The sequence below is a fragment of the Eleginops maclovinus genome, chromosome 17 (genome assembly GCF_036324505.1).
Source record: "Eleginops maclovinus isolate JMC-PN-2008 ecotype Puerto Natales chromosome 17, JC_Emac_rtc_rv5, whole genome shotgun sequence".
NCBI lineage: Eukaryota > Metazoa > Chordata > Actinopteri > Perciformes > Eleginopidae > Eleginops > Eleginops maclovinus.
In genome coordinates, this window is record NC_086365.1 from 15,678,707 (window position 1) to 15,702,103 (window position 23,397).

Genomic DNA, 23,397 nt, shown 5'->3' on the forward strand with positions numbered 1-23,397 from the left:
CGTGCTGTAGTTCCTTTATAGCCCAACATTAGCCGCCTTTAGCTTAGCAGTGGAGACGTGAGGTCATGTGACCGTGCTGTAGTTCCTTTATCGCCCAACATTAGCCTCCTTTAGCTTGTGCCATAAATGGGGTGAAGCCTGCGAGCTAAATGTGTGTGTATTATGCTAGTTTTTCTCAACCTGCCTTATTATACCCAGAAAGTGCGGCTTCCCTGAGCTAAGGCCTGAGATAGCGCTTTGGGCCTGAGGAGCGATAAGAAGTATTGATGCCTGCAGGCTGAAGACGGATTTAACTCTGGAACTCTTTCCCTTTCCTTCCAGTCACCCTTACAAAACTAAATGAATGCTCACACACACACAGAAGCACACACTGCTTTAATGCTTCCCCCTGTGACGTGTGACAGTCAGTAGCTGAGCTGTCACTTCCCACTGACATACAGCAAAGCTCGGGGGGGTGGGGGTCTCCCCTCGGACTGGATCTGCTTGAGTTTTTCCTGGAGCATTCGTATCATTTCCACATAACCCCCCCAGGCTTAAAGTAAGAAAAACAGTTCGCTCACCTGGAAGAACTTCCCATCTCCTCAAAAGCACATGCTGCCGTTCTAGGAATGACAAATACCAGCAAGGCATGTATTCCCAGACGGTGAACATTTCTGATTCCCTGGCAAACTGGCAGGCAGAGCGTCATCTTCATATTCTGTCCTGCACGTCTGCTTCATGGCTTTATTAATTTGAATGTCTTTTACCAATCACCACAGAAGGAAAGTGCTCGAAGGCAAGAGCGAGCGTTCCCAGTGGCATTTAACCCATTTTTAAAGTTCCCAGTTCGGTATGAGGAAGGGTTAAACGCAGGGATAACATTTCACTATGTATAATTGAAGATAGGGAGCTAATTCCACTATTCATGCAAACACACACACACACACACACACCTCTCTTCTCCCCCTGTTCTCCTGGCAGTAGTAAGAGCGTTTCTGGGTCTGTGTATGTAAACTGAGCTCCCATGAGGCTCGTTATGCTCACCGTTTTTCTCCGTCCATAACGACTCCCCTGGCAGCTTTATCCAAACCAACCGAGCCCTGGAGGATCTTCGTCCTCCTGACTCATCAGATGGAGAGTCCCGGCAGAAGGTGGTGTTGGTTCCTGAACGTATCAGCTGTGTGGGGGTCCTTGTTACTTGGGAAAACAGTTCTGGTTTACTTAGATTTAAGCAGGAAGGGTTGAGTATTGTACTGAAATTAGAAAGGCCTGGAAAAACACATTCAAAATACAAAATGAGATACAGATAAAACTAAAATACATGAATTAACTAAATACAAATAAATTCATGAAAAATTCACAAAACTCCAAAAAGAAAACATTTAAAAAATGTTATTTATTTAAAAAATGTTTTGTATAATTAAAATAAATCCATAAATAAAAATTGGAAAAATAATTACAATTTATTTTACTGAACAAAACCGTAAAAAATAAGAAATCTCAACAAAAAAAAATCAACTTCAATAAAATAAATATGCATTTATAAAAGCGTCCAATCGTAAAGTAGAATTTAAAGTATTAAGGAAATGCAATTACTAGTATACTTTTCGCAAAACTGGGAAAACCACAAAGCACTTTCCCTTCAAAGATGGAAACCTATTATGAAAAATATTGCTTTTGTTTTAGAAAGTGGAAGAAAGCAACAAAGGGAAAACCGTTTTAGAGAAAATGGAGCTCAATTTGAGAGGCTCTGCGGGATGCAACAGTCCGGTGGTGACTGTATTGGATTTGTGGATGAGCAATTTATTGAGGAAATGACAATCCTATTCGCTGCTGAAATATTAAATGCAGACCCTTACTCAATCTACAGATACCCTCATTCTGACAGAGCCTGCTTCTCAATGTGAGAGACAGCGGTGACTGGTGGCACTGCTCTTGTTTCGTTCTAAGAATACAGTAGAAGCTCTGCTGCCTCGGAGCAGCTGAGCAACAAAGCTCAGATCCCTCCTCTGATCAGCGCGTCTGAAAACAATGCACCGGCGCTCTCTAAAAATACCCCGCTGTCATGCATCATGGATGAGCGCACGCTCGTGGCTTCACTGTCAGGAAAAGACGTCCGAGGAGAGTGTTCTGACACCGACGGGCTTCCCGTACTCAGCAGAGACATGAATAAGTAACCAGGCTCTGCTTTTAGCCTCCTTGTGTTTGATTGTTCGAGGCCGCTGGCTCTGCAATCTTTTTGTTATTTAAAGCTCGTCAGGATTGAAGACCGGTTTGTGTGGATGTCTTGTCCATGCTTCACAAAAAGAGACCTTATTTGTCCTGTGCTTTATTTCATTTATGTGTGTATTTCTATAGCAGTAGGACCCTGCTCCTTTCTGTCCTTCGGTATCGCTCACACATCACTCACTACTTTCCTTTTTTCTCCGTCAAACTCCCTACAAATGAATCGGTCTTACTGATGTAGATACAGGTAGACAGTGAAGTGATATCAATTAAATAACTTTTAAAAAACCTGTGTCTTCAAACCAAAAGACCCCAAAATATTGTCCTAATGTCACAGCCTCAATCAGCTGGTGGTCAACAAGGGAGTGGTGTTTAAAGTATTAATTCACAATATTAACTATCTTATATGTTCTGTTTCCATTACCAATGTTCTATCATTTCAACACATCACCAAACACTTAAATAATCAGATAATAAACTCGTGATTTTGTGTTGACAAAAACAGAGCTTGTTTGCACTGAAAAACTAAAAAGTTGACTTTAATTTGATATATTTTGCCCACAGATTTGTTGGAAGTAATAATTTTAAGTTTACATTAAAAGAATATTAAGTTCAACTTATATTACTTTCTACTCACTTAAAACAGTTATGGGAGATTTGTTGACATAATACATTTAATTAAAGTCAATTATTCAGGTTTTTCAGTGTGTGTGTGTGTGTGTGTGTGTGTGTGTGTGTGTGTGTGTGTGTGTGTGTGTGTGTGTGTGTGTGTGTGTGTGTGTGTGTGTGTGTGTGTGTGTGTGTGTGTGTGTGTGTGTGTGTGTGTGTGTGTGTGTGTGTGTGTGTGTGTGTGTGTGTGTGCACAGCAGGCTGTCACTCGTGTTAAATCCGCTCGTCTCTTCGGTGCTGCCGTAAGCAGCGAGCAGATTTTGCAGGAGAAGGTTTTTTGTTTTGCCTTTCAATGACAAAGCCGGTCGTTACGTAAGTTTCTGTGCGCTTCCTCTCCATCGCCGAGGAGGAAAGTATCCTCTGTGGCGTTGTCTGAAAGTGATTCTGCTTTCTAGCTTTTTCATGAAGTTTTCTGGCACTTGTCAGTCTCTAACGAAGAGCGCCGTCACACAGCCTCAACTTAGCAAACTGAGAGGATAATTGGAGGAAGTTTTAAGCACCCAGCTGGCTCGTGTGTGTGATCATGGAAATGTCTCTTTGTGTCCAAAAAATGTCCTCTCAAAGTCAAGGAAACACTTAGCAGATTTTCCCTGTAAAATGTTAAAGTGATGCCAGGAAACAACATCTCTGTTGGTCAGAAAGGGTTTAATGAGTCCAGAGATATGGAGGTGGGGTCAGATGTCTGGTCAGACGGCAGAGACAGCTTACGGAGAATAAACAGGGGATGGATGTCCGGTGGGTCTGCCGGGGGATGAGTGGCAGGCAGCAGGCTGACACTGAGACTGAGATTTCTGATCCTTTCTTTCACTCTCCTTTTTTCTGGAGAGGAAGTAAAGGAACCGGAGCTCTGGATCTATTTGTTATTGGAGGTGCAATATATGACTCAGGAGCTTTCAGACATGAAGACACTGTTATTTTCCACTTCGCTCTGATGCAGGACTTTTACCTGAAATGGGCGGGGCTTCATTCCGATCAGAACTGACGTTAGCACCCTCATACTCTATTTTCTATAAAAAACCTTTGATGTATGTTGAGAATATATTAGAGTGACCCTACAGACAAAAGAACTTTGGGATTTTAGCATTTGCAGACCATTTACATGCACTAAAACCTAAAAATGGTAGAGAAAGCCTCTCTTTAAAATGTTTGTTGACTACGTTTGTCTAATTTGTTTGTTGATTTCTCCTAAATTCCTAATTGGCATACTAAGAATGGTCTTAAAAGTTGGATTCATAGTATGTTTTACCCTATTAAGGTATGTTCTCTCATTAAAACTCCACATGTGTGTGAGTAATGAGATGTACTATTAGCGGAGAACAAGAAGGTGACCCCCGGTTCTTATCTGTGCAGTGATGCAGTGCTGCATTAGAGAGAGAGCCTCCCTCCATTACCCTCAGTGGTCGGATGTATCTGCAGCCGTAACGCTCGGCTGAATTCAAACTTTTAATGGAATAACTTTGACTAGTTAAGGAGTGTTTACAGAGCAGAGCCAAGCGCATAACTCTGGTTGTTCCTGTGAGAGTTTACTCGCATTGTTTTGAGCGCTGGTGTGTTATTTGTGATTAAAGAAAAGGGAATTATGACATGAAAGCATCACCTTTAGCTCGAGATAGAGCTTCAGGGTTTGCTGAATGATGGTGTGTTGTAGCTTTACTCATTTGAGCATCTTGTTCTCATGTTTTGTTCACGTATGAAAGCTTTTTGAGTCATAATCACCCAGCTGAATTAACTGAGGATGGTTTTAAAAGTATGTAAATGCCCAGTGGTGGAAAGTAATGAAGTACATTTACTCAAATACTTTACTTAGATACACATCTGAGGTACTTTTACCTGAGTACTTTTACTATTTCTACTACATTTTGGAGGCAATTATTGAATGTTTTACTCCACTACATTTATTTTACAGATTTATTTCCTTTATAAATTCAGATTTGGACAGAAAACGTATATTGGATTTAACCATCCAACATTTTGTTTAAGAAGCTAAAACCAGGAGTGTGTTAACAGGAAATTAATTGGCAGATGTGTTGAATTAATTTATCCTAATCGTACTGAAATACCTTTACTTAAGTACCATTTCGATGCAGTACTTTGACTAGTATTAGTACTTTTACTCCAGTAAAGCCCTCATGATATGCATGCAAGACAGATTTTAGTACAGTATACTGTGGGATACTTCCTCTGCAGTTGCATCGATTCTTCTGGAGGATACGTCTCCATTCATCCTGCGACAGGCTCTAATGAGTCTGTGGAGATAAGGATCGACAAAGCTCCTCTGATAGATAATTCACTTTAGCGCCATGCAGCCTGACTCTGCTGTGGATTATAACTAAATTAAATCCAGATATATCAGATTTAATATCACAGATAAGCTAGAAAACATATCATTTAATGCAATTTAAATTGAAAGACGGAAGGAAATACAACAAAATCACGGGTAATTCCTGGTTGATTGACACCAGTTTTTAACCTCATTCCTTCTCGCCCTTGATCCTCTTTAACAACAGTCATTATTTACCTTAGTGACGGTCTGTTATCGAGTATTAACAACCTCTGAATGGTCCAAATCAACCAATCAGAATCGAGTATTCGACGAATAACGCAGCAGCTCATCATCACCCCTTTCTTTCTCCCTGTGCCCGCCATTACTCATGAATAATACCCCTACAGACTTTCTTTCTGACTCCTCTCACGTATTATGCATGAGATCACTTCCAGTCAGCGGCGTCCGGGAAAGGGAAGCACACCGGGCTCTAATCCATCTGCTTGATTTTTTTGGCTCCATTTTGCCTTGTCATCCCACTTAATTTACCCTTCTGGACGAAAAAAAAAAAAATCTGATTGCGTCTCTACGAAAGTCTGGAAGGCCCGTCCGTCCGTCGTGGTGGGGAAGGGAGGCGGGGGAGACGTAGAGAGACGGGAGGGGGGAGTCGGCAGCAGCAGCAAAGGGTGAAAGTGTAAGAGTGAGGTAGTCCTTTCTCTCTTTGTCTGCGGACACCCGGACGTCTCACAGCCTCCAGCGTCTCAGTCAGGGAAACATTTCTGAGGCGGGATGACGGGCAGCAGAGGTGAGCAGAGCTGGGAACTATTCTACACACACACACACACACACACACACACACACACACACACACACACACACACACACACACACACACACACACACAACCTGCAAATGATGCTTATTTGAGCTCTGTGTGTTGGTTGGTTATTTGAAAAGTTAGAAAGGCAGGAGAATTATGTATTTTCTCATTTTTAATTACCTTTCTCTGGGGCATTACTTGGAATATAATTCAGGAAAATGAGGATGATTGCTTTCCATGACATCATAGAAAAGTGCTCTCAAAGTGTGTGTGTGTGTGTGTGTGTGTGTGTGTGTGTGTGTGTGTGTGTGTGTGTGTGTGTGTGTGTGTGTGTGTGTGTGTGTGTGTGTGTGTGTGTGTGTGTGTGTGTGTGTGTGTGTGTGTGTGTGTGTGTGTGTGTGTGTGTGTGTGTGTGTGTGTGTGTGTGTGTGTGTGTGTGTGTTAGGCCTTAATTTGATAAATGAGTCACCTGTTTGTGTTTTAAACTAACTCATTTGCTTTAGAAGAAGCTTTTATTCCTGTGTTTTTGTAATCTGTGTGTGTGTGTGTGTGTGTGTGTGTGTGTGTGTGTTGGTGTGTGTGTGTGCTAAAAAAAAGAATCTGGTGATTCATTTAGCACATGTTGGCTTTGATTTGACCTTTTTATAAGCTAAAGTGAACAATTGATATCCGTGTTGTCGATCAAAAGCTTTTTCATTATTTAGAAAATCTTTGTCCAAATCACATTTACTCTTCAGAAAGATTTGATCATTTGTAGTCAAATGTTTGTACTGGAAATGAGGAGTGAATGTTTTTGCACATATATTTTCCAATTCATCCACAGGTTTTTAATGACAGCTAAAAACCGTGACACATTTCAATGATTTCTTTCATAAATGAACATAAAAATGAACAAAAAGGACGTTAAAATGTTCAGAATTAAGATACATATCACCATTAAGTGAAAGAAAAGGGTCTCGTTGGCTGCAATCGCTCAGTTCTGTTACATAACAGGTCATCTGGGTATGCTTTCCCTCCTCATGTGCAGACGTCCCATCTTAACTCACTTTAACTTCAGCACTATTCCCCTTAAATACGTATCGACGCCTTATAGTTCAGATCCCATTAATCTCCATGATGCAGTGTAATCACCGATGTTCTCCTTTGTTCGCGCTGCTAATAGCATCTTCTCCTCCGAGGCAACATGACCGAGCGTTCTGAATATTGCATGAGGTAATGTTTGCACGGCTGAGCGGAGAGACACAGCAGCGGGTTCACAGCTAAGTGCCGCAACGCAGCGGGGGGGAAATCAAGGGTTAGCAAAGGAATTGAATTTGTGTTAATTGGGTTCTCCCCCAAGAACTGCAGGGTTTTTCAGGTCATACCTTTTAATAGCAGTAGTGATTATAGCAGCACACAGGGTTGGGTAACCAAAACTAGTTCCAGAATATGAAAGTAATGTCTCCTGATGACTTTCCTTTTCTTGGATAACATGAATATCAAACACATTGCAAATAAATACAAGAGTAAAGAAATATGTATTAGATGTTTTTACTTATTATGAAAGACAACAGAACACTGTGACCTTAGAAAAGACAGATATTTAGGATCAAAAGTGGTTTTATTTTTAGGAAAACCTGCCTTTCATGAAGAATATTCAGGAATAAAAAGAAAAACAGTCAAACATTTTAAAATAGTGGAAATTTAGAAAACAAGTCGAAATTTGGAGAAATCAAATAGATTTTTTGGGGGAGAAAATGTAAAAAAACCGATCCATAATCAAAGACCAGTTTCACTTCAGGGTGAATTTTGAAAAAAAAGTCAGAGCTTTCAGGAAAAAAGACGACATTTTTAAGAAATAGTCGGAAATTCAAAAAAGACGAAATTTAGAAAAAAATTCTGAAGTTTGAAAAGAAAATAGAAAGGAAAGAAATTGGGAGACGAAATGGGTGATTTTTTTAAAGAACATGATTAGGGACACAAGAGGAAGGAGTTAGAATAATGAGAACATAGTTGGACATTGTTAAAAGTAGAAATTTAGAAATAAAATAATTCAGATTTCTTTTGAACACATTTTTTAGGTTTTACTAACTCTGTAATCCTGCTATTAAACCCAATTTGTAGAAATGGATTACGTCTGTCTTTATGTAACTGTAAGGGACTACAGTTACCTTCTGATTACATCTTCCACTTACATGTAATCCTTTTCCCCCCAAGCTAACAGTGGTCATTACAGTGGTCCAATAACCAGAACCATCACAGGGGAAACGCACCTCTGTTTTCAGATGGATTTCGAGAAGCAGACAATTACTTATTTGGCCATTTCACTGCAGCGATGCCATATCCTCCCCCTCTGAGTCCTCTGGAGCGTTCTGCTCTGTGTATTGTAGCTCATTGTTAATTAAAGAGGAGTTATGACACGGGAGTCCTGCAGAGCCAACCCCCTCGCTGTAGGGTTTATTGAGTTCGGCTGTGCCATTTCTTGAGGATGCAACCCGGTGCGCATGTGCAGGAGCCACGGTTTTCGTTCTGTCAGAGCAGCTGATCCAGGGAGACGATTACATATTCAGTATGTTACAGGAGGAGGAGGAGGAGGAGGAGGAGCATTTCATTTAGTTATATCAACCCAGGAAGAGTCACAGAGCGTGGATGCTTCTCTGCCCGATCTGCAGGGAGGCTGGTCAATATCGATGACTCAGCTTTTACTTCAGTGTGTGCGGAGGTGTAGCTTTTAGGATCCATGCAGAAACAAAAAGCCACCTCCTTTATTTTGAAGAGGAGTCAAAACCTTCTACCTTCAAACCAAAGGCTAAACAGCATCCTCTAATCGATTGTGGAGCATTTATTTAAAGCGTCCGTATTCTGCTTTTTGCTTTTTCCCTTTCCTGTGGTGTGTTCTCTAGGTTTTAGTGCATGTAAATGGTCTGCAAAGGCTAAAATCCCAAAGTTCTGGAACATAATGACATCGCTTTGGAACACTTGCACTTCTGTTGGATAGTGCTCCAAAACATTGTAGGCTAAGGGGACGGGGACATCTCTAAGCAGGTTGACTAATCACAACAGAGCCGGCCAGCTAACCAATCAGAGCAGACTGGGCTCTGGTTTCAGACAGAGGGTGAAAAGAGGAGCTGCAGCACAGGCAGTATGAGAAACATAAAGAGCTTTCTGAACATCAAAGCATGGAGACATGTCCCACTATTGTTTTTTTTATCTAGCTTCAATAAATTGAGTTTAACTGCATGATTAGGGTAATAGAGAGCAAACCACTCCAAAGATATTGGTACAGAATCACAGAATGAAGTGGGCGGCCTTCAGTGTTTGAACAGGGTGTTTTAATGCAAGATAGACAACAAGTGGAGAAAGAATCATATATTTTAGATTGTATCGTCATATAAGACATTGATGTAGCCTACAGTTTAGTTTCAGGCCTGCTTTTTACTGCCTTCCATTATGAAAACTTGCTCTGTGCATTAACACAAATGTAAAGTAATTACAGAAGTGAATGCAGAAGCTAAAGGGCGTCTGTGGTTGTGACTCCAGGAAGTGTAAACTGTGAAATCATTATGTTAATTAAGAATTACCCCAGACAGAGTTAGAATTATATTACACGGGATTGTTAGGATTGTCTTAGAGAGCCCCCCACCCAAGAAGGAAACAGCGATACAATGCAGCCGGAGGAAACAGACTGTTCTCATGTAAAGATAAGAAGTCAATGAGCTTCCTCTCACCATCTGCCGGCGCCTTTTATAATAGACTCCCATTCCTCTTTTTGTGAGTAAATGTGGAGCCCTTCATGTTATCAAGCTCAATTTGCCTCAGTTCAGGGGGATTTAATAATGATGTGGAACCATTTCTCCCTTTTAAAAGCAGCTTGAATGATATTTGAGAAGTGTAATTGGGCACAAGGAGCAATCAGCACTTGTTAAACACCATCTGTGTCTTTGGTCTCTTCTCATTTCCATCTTTAAAGTTATCACAGAACAACAGTTTCACACCAAAGAGATGCAATCATTTATCTGCATGTCTTCCGTGTGTTTTGAGGACGTTGTTTTATTGAAAGCATTACATCTGGCTCAGTGGTGCACTGAAGGCTGGTCACAGAGGAAGCTGCAGAGTGCACTGCGGATCCCCCGTCACTCTGAAGCTCAGCAGAGGGGTGGCTTTATCAGATTCTCAAGGTGACCCGGCAGACACCGAAACTTACTGACCCCGCCCGGCAGCAAGGGCACACGCAACCTCATCTCTCAGATATGTTGAACAAGTCAGAAGCAGCGTCAGAAGCGGGAGCACATTCAATCATTTTAAATTTGTTCAGGAATGAGTCAGCATTTTTACCAATTCCTGTTTCCTTCTCTGGAAGTCAATGTTTTTTTGTTTAGAAGCCTGAAATAAGGTCTCTGGTTAACACAAACTGAAGAGATTTTATTCTACGATATAAAATAGCCGTGGAGACGTGAAGTCATGTGACCGTGCTGTAGTTCTTTTATAGCCCAACATTAGCCACCTTTAGCTTAGCGGTGGTGACCTGAAGTCATGTGACCGTACTGTAGTTCCTTTATAGCCCAACATTAGCCACCTTTAGCTTAGCGGTGGTGACCTGAAGTCATGTGACCGTACTGTAGTTCCTTTATAGCCCAACATTAGCCGCCTTTAGCTTAGCGGTGGTGACGTGAAGTCATGTGATCGTACTGTAGTTCCTTTATAGCCCAACATTAGCCACCTTTAGCTTAGCGGTGGTGACCTGAAGTCATGTGACCGTGCTGTAGTTCCTTTAAAGCCCAACATTAGCCACCTTTAGCTTAGCGGTGGAGACCTGAAGTCATGTGATCGTACTGTAGTTCCTTTATAGCCCAACATTAGCCACCTTTAGCTTAGCGGTGGAGACCTGAAGTCATGTGACCGTGCTGTAGTTCCTTTATAGCCCAACATTAGCCACCTTTAGCTTAGCGGTGGTGACCTGAAGTCATGTGACCGTACTGTAGTTCCTTTATAGCCCAACATTAGCCGCCTTTAGCTTAGCGGTGGTGACCTGAAGTCATGTGACTGTACTGAAGTTCCTTTATAGCCCAACATTAGCCACCTTTAGCTTAGCGGTGGTGACCTGAAGTCATGTGACCGTACTGTAGTTCCTTTATAGCCCAACATTAGCCGCCTTTAGCGTAGTGTTTTCCACAGAGAGTATTTCTGTATGTAATCCAATGGAAAAATCCTATTGCTTTTAGTCGAGGAATCTCTTGAGATGCTAACTTGTGCTTGAAGCCGCCAGCTGCTGTGAAATGACGCTGCCTTTAAATCTAATCAAAGCCAAGGTATCAGCAAAGACAGGCTTAGGTGCACGAGAGGAAATAATGAAAGGGATTTAAGGCCGTTGATTTCCTTGAGGCTTTGTTTGAAAGAGCTTAGTGTGTGTCAGAAACTCGGGTTGACTTGTGTTTGATAGCAGAGCTTTATCAAAGCCTCTTTTTATTAAAGAACAGCAGTAGCTCTGTATGCGACAAACTTCTGCAAGCTGCTCTGAGGCACACACCGATAATGGCTTTGAATGGAAGATGATGGCAACATAAAGAATTGGTTTTGACTTTCATTACACACAATAATCACAGACAGGGAGCACAAAGAACACATGCAGAAATGGACTTCTCTGCCTAAGCTAATGCATTGTTTGAGCTTATTATATGCAGCTTTGCAGTGTGTGTGTGTGTGTGTGTGTGTGTGTGTGCAGGTGTGAGTCGTACTCCTGGCCGGAAAGATAGATGCAGCTAATTCTAAATCTGTCAAAAGAGCGAATCAATTCCACCCTGCTCCAGTGGACAACTGGGCTGCAAGGTGTCTGAACTTGATTCATTACAAACCTGTTAAAGGTGGCAGGTCAATATATAAACCAGGTATTTGTTTTAGCTTTTAGACTCTGGTAAAATCCAGGCTATAATAATCCTATATGGCCAATGAATTGCAGGTTTCTGAAGCATAACGACTCCTATTGAGTTCCTGAACAAACTTAGTTTCCTCTGTAAGCTTTTTAAAGAATGCCTCATCATGGTCTCATGTTAAGCCTTCAGGTCTCATCCTTGTCGGTATTTGTTATTTTCATGTCTGCTCTCCTAGCCGGTAGGAACATTTTACACATTGTCCTGCCATCCCTCAAAGAACATAGCTAGATGTTTCATGAGAAGGTACCTCCTGTTAGGATTACTGCATGACTTTAGCTAAATAAACGTTCTCCTCTGTTCCTTTCCTCCTGCAGTTGGGACGACAGCAGCTCGGTGAGCAGCGGCCTGAGCGACACGTTGGACAACATCAGCACCGATGATCTGAACACCCCCGCCTACTCCACTGCCAGCTCGTCACGCAAAAGCAAAGGAGCGCAGGTAAGGACACGCTGGGATCACTTCCCTGACTTTCCATTTGATGCTATCGTCAGGTTTAATTTATTTCCCAGAATCCTTGATTTAGAGATGCAATGACGAGTCGATGGACAGAGGAGTTATGTGCATCTGTTTGGAAAATTGATTCATTTTTAAAGTCGTTTTTCTTGCAAATATTCTAGAAAATGCTGATTCAAGCATCTCAGGAATTCTAATTTGTTGCTTTTCTGTTGTTTATATCACATTTAAGTGAATATCTGTTGGGTTTTAGACTGACGATACAAGACATTTAGAGACATCACGTTAACTTTGAGAATCTGTGTTGGTCATTTTCATTATTTCTTAAATGTAATACAATTTATAAACAATCTGCAGGTATGTTGCGGCCCCACTTTGGTATATAACCACATACTTGCATCACTAGTAACATTCCCATCATGCAGTTGTTCTAAGTGCTATCATGCAAATGTTAGCATGCTAAAATATTACATCTGCATGCTACCATCGTCATTGTGTGCATGCTGCTAGCGTGTAGCTTACAGCTTTTGTGAACACTAAAACAGTGATAAACTCCCAAGATGGATATTACACATAACGTTGAGATTAGGTAATATGAAAAGCTCTACTAAAAACAGTCCTGTTTTAAATATACAAAGTTAGGAAATGGAATATCCTCAGGGTTAGCTCGGTTCAAGACTTATTTTGAAAGAAAGTCTGCATATAAACTGAAGATGTGGCATTTAAAGAAAGAAAGATGGTACTGTAGTTGCATTATGGGTAATGTAGTTTGTTAAATTGACTCAAACAGGGGAATAAAGTCAGGACATTTTTGCAGATTTTTCCCCATTCCTTTTATGACTTGTCCTTTGTGAGTCCATCAACTTTATGATATTGCAAGACTGAATCCCAGGAGCACCACTAACGCTAAACAGAACAGGGGAAAGTTTACAAAGCAGTTAAAAGAAACGAGGTCTAAAAGACAGAAAACATTTAGTGCTATATAAAGATTAAAATGTCAGATCTGGCGAAAGCGCTTCATCAAATGTGAAGTTTTCAGATGCTGGTTTAGCCTGAAGCCAAGGCCAGTCTGTGTGTCTGAGCTGTTGAAATCACAGCTGAGGGAATATTACTGTGGACTGAAGGCCACTGCTCAGCCCTCCTCCAGGCTTCAGCTTCACTCTGCCAAGTATCTTTGGCCCCTCATGAAATACTCAACAGACCGGGCTCTAAAGACACTTTGGTGTTGCTAGGGAGACCGGCCATCTGTCAAGGTAGGGTAGTTATCACTGCTGTGTGTGTGTGTGTGTGTGTGTGTGTGTGTGTGTGTGTGTGTGTGTGTGTGTGTGTGTGTGTGTGTGTGTGTGTGTGTGTGTGTGTGTGTGTGTGTGTGTGTGTGTGTGTGTGTGTGTGTGTGTGTGTGTGTGTGTGTGTGTGTGTGTGTGTGTGTGTGTGTGTGTGTGTGTGTGTGTGTGTGTGTGTGTGTGTGTGTGTGTGTGTGTGTGTGTGTGTGCGCTGTGATAGCTCCACATACAGACATTGCAGGGACTTGTTTGCAATGTGGTTTCTGAATGTGATTAAATAAAGTAAGGGATAGCGTGCAGCGAGGCGGTCATTGATGGAGAAATAAAACACCCACATGGTGATCAGGACAACACGCTTATTACACGGCTACATACTACATAAATCAACGACATGATAACGAAACCAACAACCTCTGGTTCTGTTTGAGCTGCAATTAGAGAAAGATAACAGAAGTAGTTTGTAAATCTTCCTTATGTCCAACTACGTCTATTGAGATCTTTGTGTGGTTTCTTTGACACCCCCCAGTCCCAGAAAGGCAGCCGGTCCAAGCATGCCGAGCAGGAGGTGAGCAGCAGCTGGGCCGGAGCCGAGGACCTGAAGAAGGTGGAGGAGGAGCTCGAGGCGAACATGGACCCCAGCGGAGGCTCCTCCCGGTGGAAGGCTTCCTCGTCGTCCTCTTCCTCTCAGGCCCAGAGCCAGTACGAGGACGCCGGGCAGAAAGCCGCCGCGCTGGCCCAGATGTCCCAGACGGGCTCGTGGAGGCGGGGAATGACGGCCCAGGTGGGCATCACACCCCCCAGGACCAAGACTAGCTCGGCTGCACACAAAACGCCAGGTAGGAGCTGTTATAGAGATAAGAGGTACACCTAGCATGAAGAGGAGCTCAGACATGTGATTTTTATTGAAATGCATCAGTGACTCGTTTCTTTGAAGGAACAAGAAGACTCAATTCCTCAGATGTTTTAACGTACTTGGGAATAAACTTGTTTCTGAATCTGATTCTGCAGGAAAAACTGATGACGCTAAGGCCTCGGAGAAGGGAAAGTCTCCTTCCAAGAGTTCAGCCGCCATCCAGCGCTCCCCCTCGGACGCTGGGAAGAGCAGCGGAGACGAAGGTAAGAAACCTCCCTCTGGTATCGGACGCCCTACCACCACCGCTACCTTTGGATACAAGAAGCTCCCGGTTCCCGGCGGTACCCTGATCACGTCCAGCGGTGCGACGCTTGCCAGCGGCTCAGCCACCCTCGGCAAGGCGCCCAAATCCTCGGCCGCCCTCGGCAAAGGCTCCGGCATCAGCGGCGTCCGTAAGACCAGCCTTGACGGCTCTCAGCCCGAGGATGACGACGTCCTGCTCAGCTGCAGTGGCTCCAAACTGACCCTGCAGTACCGATCCCTTCCCAGACCGGCCAAGTCCTCCAGTGCGGCGGCAGCGGCGGGGCGTGGCAGCCATCGCTCCAGCTCCAGCAGCATCGAATCGAACCCCAGCGGGAAGTCAGCGTCGACGCAGGCCAAACGCCGGGAAGGGAAAGTGAGCTCTGACCGCTCCAGTCCCATCACCATCAACCAGACGGACAAGGAGAAAGTGGGCGTGTCGGATCAGGACGCCACCGCAGCAGCAGGACTGTCCACTTCACACCAGTCCAGTCCCACCGCAGCCTCAGCGGGCCAATCAGGACTCAGGCAGCCAGGATCCAAGTACCCTGACATCGCTTCTCCTACCTTCCGCAGGTCAGTAACTCCTCCAGGTCTTTGTCAAAGTGTTTCAACATGTATGAAGCATTTCATCTCATGCTTCTCTCAGTCCCTTGGTTATCAGCGAACAGAAGGGGTGTTTGATCTTCAGCTGGCATTGGTGATAAGCTCCTGCATGAAACATAGTCTCACCCCGAAGATGAAGTCGTCATGGCTTCTCTTTCTAAGCGTGTGAATCCACATTATCCGTATTGATCAGAACCGACAGCAGACCGGAGTCCCTCTGCACGCCCCGACTCATTACAAGCATTCAACCGAACATCCATCCCATCCGATCTGTCAAGCCGACCCGTTCCATCTGCATGTCTTCAGCTTCATTTTTTCCTTCGAGATGTGTTCATGTGATTGCTATGACATGAGGCGTGATGTGAGTAGTGGGCTGTGTGTGCAAGGTGAACAGAGATGAGAGGAAGCATGTGAGGTGCTTCAGAGTCTTGGGTTGAAATGGGCGAAGCTGTGGAAGCAGATCAATGCAAATTAGTGAGATGTGTTTGCTACGAGGGATGAATGTGTTGGGATCTTTGCAAGTAAAGATGTAGGGATGTTTTAGGACCAATTCCAAACCGACCCTTACACACTCCGAATGTAAGATGCTCCTTCCTAAGCTTTGGGACGGACTCCTCTGTCTCGTGGAGAAACAGAAACTGTACTAACTTCTTAAAACCTTGATTTAGAATCAGCATGTCTTGCACAATAAATCATAATTCAAATACAACTCTGTTTATCTAAAGGGGGGTTTCATTTTTAGGAAAATCCTTAGACCCAGGTATATATGTACCCTTGAAGTCGCTAAGATCTGTGTGAAAATTTTCCTCTCCTAACTTTTTCTTTTGCGAAGTTTACCAGTAAATGTTGAAGGGAACTATTTGCACAGCGTTGATTAAAAGGTGAGGTGGGGCAGCTGGTGGAGTCAGCTCCGATGCTTTTGGAGGGCTTGATAACTCCCACTCCTCACTAGATTGGAACAGCACTTAATGTGGATGCTCCTCCAACCGAACAGAGTGGAAGTGGGAGGGAGAATGTGTCCGGGGCCGGTTTGGAATGGGCCCTAAGATTCAGTTTTCCAATAAAGTGCACTTAACCTCGATGTGATCCCCTTCATCAAACTCTTGCCGATGCTCGTCAGCGTTCTTTTGAGCTCTTCTAAAATCCCTGCACCCCCCCCCCTCCCCCCCACCAGATTGTTTGGCACCAAAGCCAGCAGCAAGGCCAGCTCTCCGGGCACCCCCGACTCTAGCAAGTGTCCATCGGTGCTGGGCAGCCCCCATGGCACGCTGGCGAGGCAGGCCAGTCTGGACTCACCCTCCTCGGGCACGGGGAGCCTGGGCAGCGCTTGCGGTCTGAGTGGCGGCAGCAGCCCGCTCTACGGCAAAACCCCAGACCTGTGCACCGACTCCCCCGCCTCCAGCCCGGCCTCTGGCCTCTCGCTGCCCTCCAACGCTCGGCCCTGGCCCGCCTGCGGCTCATCGGCCGGCAGCAAGGACACTCTGAGCTGCCAGAGCATGACCAGCCTTCACACCAGCTCCATCGAGTCCATCGATCTGCCGCTGGGTCACCACGGGCCCAAGGTCACGCGCACCGGCAGCGTCAAGTCCACCCTGTCTGAGGGGTGAGTAATGGGGGATAGGATGTGTGGATCCTATTCATGCTTTCAGAACAAGATACAAAGCAGAGGAGGCACGTGTGATTTTCAAAAGATCAGGAATAAATTAACCGGTACCACTTTACAATAAGACTTCCCTTATAAAGGTTATTTATAGGTTTGTAGACACTTTATTAATCATTAAGAAGCATTCATAAACCAGCTCTAACATCGTTTACATACATCAACACAGGCTCACTATTTGGCAAGATGACTAAGCCTTATATTGGCTACCTAGCTTCCTTCCTCTTCTTCATCAGCCAGCATCCTTGGTATCTGTTGTTCACTGAGTTGATTCCCCCCCCCCATTAGCAGTATTGATAAATGTGGGCTCACTATTTGGCAAGCAACCGGTCACAGTGGCCCTGTTTATCTCTCGTATTCATGATTTATAAAGTGTTCACAACCTGATTAATAAATGAGTTACAAACTATTCGTAAACCCTTTATGAGGGTAGTCTTATTGTAAAGTGGTACCAGTTAACCCATCATCAGTTTGTTTTCCTGGCATGGTTTTGGTATTACCATTATAATGATCCATTGCACTAACCGGACACTAATCCACGGCTGTGTGGGAAATCCAGTGGTGGAAGAAATACTCAGATCTTGAGTAAAAGAACCTGCATTTCAAGTGAAATCACAAAATGATTAGCAGCAAAATAACGAAGTGCTCATTATGTAAAGTGACTGTTGTTGGATCAGTGAGCCTTCATGTGTTTTAGTTTTGCAGCCGGTTCAGGATGAGATAGCTCCATCCATAATAGTACATAATATAAACCACAGACAACCACATCAATTCATTCATTCATACCAAACCCTCACATTAATTTTGACCCACCTCGAAATGATTTGTCTCAATGGTGTCTGTCTGCGGTATTCATTCAGTAATGCATGATGGATTAAAGATGCCCAGTTAGGGACCATAGCGATGCATTGTGGGATACTTAGGGTTTAATAACTCCCGCTGACAGCACTACAGAGTGGCTGTTGCACTTTATAATGGACTCTATGGTCAGCAGTGAGTGGTTCCCGATGAAGCCTTAGTGTTTAACTGTCAAGACGTGGGTCCAAAGCCATGCCAGAAAAAAATCCTACAGGTTGTTCCAGTGTTTTGTCCACATACTGTGCATGCATTGAGTCAAGTAAGTCATAATGTGTTACTAGTTAAGCTGTTTTAACCGTGTTGCTTTAGAGGTGTTGTTGTTGTGTTCATTGTTTATGTCTTTGTGTTTAAAATGCTCTGTTCAAAACCAACATCATCTAATCCGCTCATCCTCTGTGTTTTAACAGCATGCCTCTTGACAGAAACACCCTTCCCAAAAAGGGACTGAGGTACAAAAACACATCTGCAGACTCCATTACTATTCCTCAATCATTCTCATTTAAAGTGTGTGTGTGTGTGTGTGTGTGTGTGTGTGTGTGTGTGTGTGTGTGTGTGTGTGTGTGTGTGTGTGTGTGTGTGTGTGTGTGTGTGTGTGTGTGTGTGTGTGTGTGTGTGTGTGTGTGTGTGTGTGTGTGTGTGTGTGTGTGTGTGTGAATAAAGATTTAGCAGGAAATACAAAACCGGACATATTCTGCATGTGATTGGTCAACGGGCTTAGAGATGTCCCGCCCCCTCAGCCTATCACGCGCCTAATGTGTTTGAACGGAATCCAAAAGAAGTGCGAGGGTTCCGGAACCTTCAGATTGTAGCCTTTTCCGTAGCGATGTCACCGGGTTCCGGAACTTTGGGAACTTAGCCCCTGCAGACTGTTTACATGCACTAAAAACCTATAGAACACACTACAGGGAAACCTCAACAGAAAGCATTATTTCAAGGTCAGATTTCCTTACCTAAATGCTGCCTCATGTTATTTAGAAACTCGGGCCGCTGTGACAGTGTCCTAAAGCTTCTGATAGTCAGCCAGAGGGGGGGGGTGTAGAATAAGTACTTTGATTTTAGCCATGACTAAAGAGACTGGGACAGAAATACCACGACACATTCATAACGTTGCACAACCTCTACAGGGAACGAGCCGATTTCCAATTAAGTGGAAGAAGCACGCTGGTTTTTATTCCCATTAGGCACCGGACCTCATGCTGCACGTCACTTCTGTTGGATGTGATGTTCAGCACAGATACAGATTTGTTTCTATACTGTATATTTTGTACAGCCAACTTTAGATGTCTACAAGGGGAAGCTTAGACTGGTAATTGCCTCGTTAAGTCAGATTAATCAGCATGTTTACGGGTGTTTCTCAAAGCGCAAAGTAAACCGAGTCCACCACTGACCCTTGAATGCTGCTGTGTCACACAAATCACTACAGCAGGATCAGATGTGAAAAGCGCAGTAATGGGAAAAAATGTGAAAAGGAAAACAGCGCTGAGAAGGGATGAGTGCAAACCTAATTATGATCGTCAGAGGATTAAATATGGCCGATTGTCACGCCTGCGATAAGGAGGCCGTCTGTCGCTGAGCCACTTAGAGAGCCGGGGAGAGAGGAGATGAACAGCAGTGTGTTTGGCAGCTTTGAGCTGTGTGTGTGTGTGTGTGTGTGTGTGTGTGTGTGTGTGTGTGTGTGTGTGTGTGTGTGTGTGTGTGTGTGTGTGTGTGTGTGTGTGTGTGTGTGTGTGTGTGTGTGTGTGTGTGTGTGTGTGTGTGTGTGTGTGTGTGTGTGTGTGTGTGTGTGTGGCTGCATGTTATTTTGCTCACATCCTTTTACTTTGTAGCAGTCATTTACATCGGTGTTAACTAAGTTCCACACTTCTGTATACCGCTCCAGCTTACTGACTGTGTGTGTGTGGCGTTCAGGTACCCTCCATCCTCCAGGCAGACGTCCCATGAGGAGGGGAAGGAGTGGTTGAGGTCTCACTCCACAGGGGGGCTTCAGGACACCGGCAGCCAGTCCCCGCTGTCTCCTCCCGGAGCCTCCTGCACCACCGCCGGGAGATACCATTACTCCAACCTGCGTGAGTCTGTCAGGATAAACTCGACTGATGCATCTTGGGTAAGATGTAACTGATCACCCCTGACCTGTCCTGTGTGTCCCTCCCCCCCTCCCCCCCTCAGTGAGCCCCACTAACAGCAGCCAGTACAACCTCCCCCCGGGCAGCAGCAGCATGAGCCGCTCCAACAGCATCCCGGCCCAGGACTCCTTCGACCTGTACGGAGAGGCCCACCCACTGGGGGGCAGCGCCACCTCTCTGGAGGACCGGCCCCGGGGCATCAGCCGCTCCGGGTCCTTCAGGGACAGCACTGATGAAGGTAACACACACTTGGACACACACTGTGTCACATTTGCAGTGTTTGATTAGTTTTCGGATTACTTTTGACCCTCGTTACTTACATGATCTATTTTTCTTTCAGTCCACGGCTCGTCGTTGTCTCTGGTCTCCAGCACGTCTTCACTCTACTCTGCGGTGGGTAGCTGGTTAGCTTCGTTGGAAAAGGAGAAGCAAACATACACACACACACACACACACACACACACATTAGAAGATGCTTTACTGAACACATCGAGCCAAATGCCTAATAACATATACCTCTTTCTTGCAGACGGAGGAGAAAGCCCACTCAGAGGTAAGCATGGGGGTGTGTGTGTGTGTGTGCATGCATACTTCTCCTTCCTGCTTCCCCCTCATAGTATTTGGAGCTCCTCAGTATAGCGGGTGTGTGCCTTGCTCATGAACACATCAGCTGCATGTGTATCGAAAAAAGGAGGTTATGTAATTTAGTTTCAATGACGTCAACGTCCTCCATCCTGTGTGTGTTCTGCTGCCCTTCAGGACTGCTGGTGTGTTGGATGCTCTTAACGTGTGTGTGTTTGTTGCACTGCAAGAGTGTGTCCATGTCAAACAAAGCAGAGATGTTCACTTAGGAGTATTAGCTTTTAAATATACTAAAGTACCAAAAGGTAGAAGTCCTCATTGTGCAAAATGGCCCATTTAAGCTCCATTTATTTTAGATAATTCAATCTTAGTTATGAACGCATTAATGTGGGTTTATTCCAGTTACTTTATATAGTACTGGGTAGCTAAACCTAGGATAACATACGAGTAACTAGTACTTAAATCTGTCAAATAAACTGTATATAGTGTAGTCAAAATCAGTGATTCTCCTTTGATTTCCTTTAGAATAACTTGTCCTCATTTATCAGAGCTTCAACTTCAAGTTTGGATCGAACAGTAACGGCATAATGCACCGTGGTGTTTGTCTTAACCGGCCGGATGGGTTTAGTTTAGTACTTTGGGGATGGGTCATGCAGACAATCCTGAGACAAACACATGCATTTCAACGATTTGTCATCCTTTACAGAAGTTAAGTTGGGCCGTTTTGGCAATGCGGATAAAAAACAGCAATCAGATCCACATTTTTAAAGGTGTCATGTCCTAAACATGTTATAAATGTGGATAAAAACTAATGGAAACCAGAGGGAAAAGTGTCCTTTTGCATCTGAATTGTAAAAAAACTGATAAACTGACATGACCTTGTGTGTGACTTCATTGTCCTCGGTATGTTAAACTAACACATCTGGAACTAGTTGAATAAGAAATGCTCTTCGACCCGGGTCAGGTTTTCCCACCTCCACCTCTTGCTTCTCTGCTCAAAGTGTGACCGTGAGAAACCCAGTGCTTGTGAAATAACCTCTGTCTCTGCAGCCTCACCTGCTGTCTGACGGAGGCGTGTGACAGAGTGTTAATTTGAAATACTTTTTGTTTCACTTTTCTCTTTTCAATCAAGGGCCAAACAGTCCAAAATTCCACGGTAATCCCCCACACTTCACCCCAGTGTCTTTCTTTTCACTGCACTTCACATCACAGTTATCCTCCCCGTCTTAGTGAGTGTAAACTATACCTGCTTTCTCTTTTGTTTTCCTGAACAGCAAATCAGGAAGCTGCGCCGGGAGCTGGACGCCTCTCAGGAGAAGGTGGCGACCCTGACGTCTCAGCTGTCTGCCAACGTGAGTTTACTGTCCTCGAAAACAGCTGTTTCATTAGCATAGAAACCTGCTGCTGGAGAGCTTTTATGTGAAGAAATGTAAATCTTTAAGACGCCCACAAGCCTGTCTTGCAGTTTTTGAAGCCCTGGTTTGTGTGTTTATGCTTCTGATTGTTAGATTTTTGTTTCCCTAGATGGAATACTTTCTTACGTGTGTCTGTGTCTCTTCGAGGATTGTCTCTTAGTTTTCGTGTCGTCCGCCGGGGTTTAAGCGAGAGAATAAGCTCAACATAAGTATGCAGGGAAAATCAAATGGAGATAGAGTGGCGCAGGAACAGGGAGATGGAGATAAGTGAAGCTACACTCAAGTGTGCCATGCGTGGGTGAGAGCGATGCAGAGAGACCCCCCCGACCCCCAGACAGAGGTCTCAGATTAATCTCCTGCGTTCGACTCCAAAACCCCTCTACGCCTACAGCCCGATCGAGCGTGGAGGCAGACGGTTCGGTCGCTCCGGTCTGATGCTCTGTCTCCCAGAGCTGAAGGTGAAGGAAACTTGATCGAATAAAGAGGGAGACATGAGAAGTTATGGAGTAAGACCACTTCTGTTCTGTTGTGCTCAAGGTTGCTGGTTCAATCCCAGCCCCTGCTGTCAGCAGGCCGATGCATCCTTGGGGAAGATACTGACCCCAGATTGCTTCCTTACGAGGGAGCCTTTCTGTGTGATGCTAACGTCCAGGGTCTCCTGCAAAAATGTCTTCACCCAGTACAGTTGACTGGTTTGCCTCGCTGTCAGCCGTTAAGACAGGATCACGGGGGGTTCAGGGTGCAAGCCTGTCTCCCTGGGGGGTCAGGCTACAGAAGCGGGACAGCAGTTCATCCCCAGGACGCATCAGAGTCCGATGACACGGAGCTCACAGGAGGAACAGTTGGTATTTCTAAAGGTTAAGTAAGACCTTTGTTTTGCAGCCAGGGACTGTGTGTGTGTGTGTGTGTGTGTGTGTGTGTTAGTCTGATCTGCCTGGGCCCGCTGCCCACGTCTCTGTGACACACCAGGTCTGACAGGTGTCTCTGGATCTCTGGCTGAGGATGGGAGGATGAGCTAGATGCACACACACACACACACTTTTCACAGACTTGCACAAGGACACATAACCAGGAACATAAGGCCGTTCAGAGACAAAAATAGACTGAAAAAACACATGCACGGCAACTCCACACACACATTTCACACACACACACACACACCAGCAGAGCAGGTGGCAAAACGTCGCCTCTGCAGCTTCAGGTGAAGGGTGAAACCGGGGAGGGGAGTGAGCTTTGTGCCTCTGTGTTTTTCTCCTCCACTTTTTACCAGATTTGAAGAATCTGTCAGAATTCTTCAGTCTGAAGCCGCTCTTAAATGTCTTTTGCTTCTTAAAGCAGCTGTGAGGGTTCTTTGTGTTTGCTTAGTGATCTCAATGCGCGGAAAATAACTTTCCTCAC

At 44.4% G+C, this 23,397-nt stretch overlaps 1 protein-coding gene across 4 annotated transcripts in view; it reads left to right on the forward strand.

Annotated features, from left to right (window-relative positions):
* The window catches only part of nav3 (neuron navigator 3), a 131,966-nt gene that overhangs the window by 92,657 nt on the left and 15,912 nt on the right, over nucleotides 1-23,397 (forward strand). For 2 of the 4 annotated variants that reach the window (XM_063905513.1, XM_063905516.1), the window contains exons 13-23: nucleotides 12,181-12,304; nucleotides 14,129-14,438; nucleotides 14,611-15,331; nucleotides 16,536-16,964; nucleotides 18,287-18,328; nucleotides 19,788-19,945; nucleotides 20,046-20,240; nucleotides 20,343-20,395; nucleotides 20,532-20,555; nucleotides 21,717-21,740; nucleotides 21,859-21,936. In XM_063905513.1, the coding sequence (XP_063761583.1) occupies nucleotides 12,181-12,304; nucleotides 14,129-14,438; nucleotides 14,611-15,331; nucleotides 16,536-16,964; nucleotides 18,287-18,328; nucleotides 19,788-19,945; nucleotides 20,046-20,240; nucleotides 20,343-20,395; nucleotides 20,532-20,555; nucleotides 21,717-21,740; nucleotides 21,859-21,936 (2,158 nt within the window). The remainder of the gene's footprint in view (nucleotides 1-12,180; nucleotides 12,305-14,128; nucleotides 14,439-14,610; nucleotides 15,332-16,535; nucleotides 16,965-18,286; nucleotides 18,329-19,787; nucleotides 19,946-20,045; nucleotides 20,241-20,342; nucleotides 20,396-20,531; nucleotides 20,556-21,716; nucleotides 21,741-21,858; nucleotides 21,937-23,397) is intronic. The other 2 variants (XM_063905514.1, XM_063905515.1) reach the window with 1 other exon arrangement.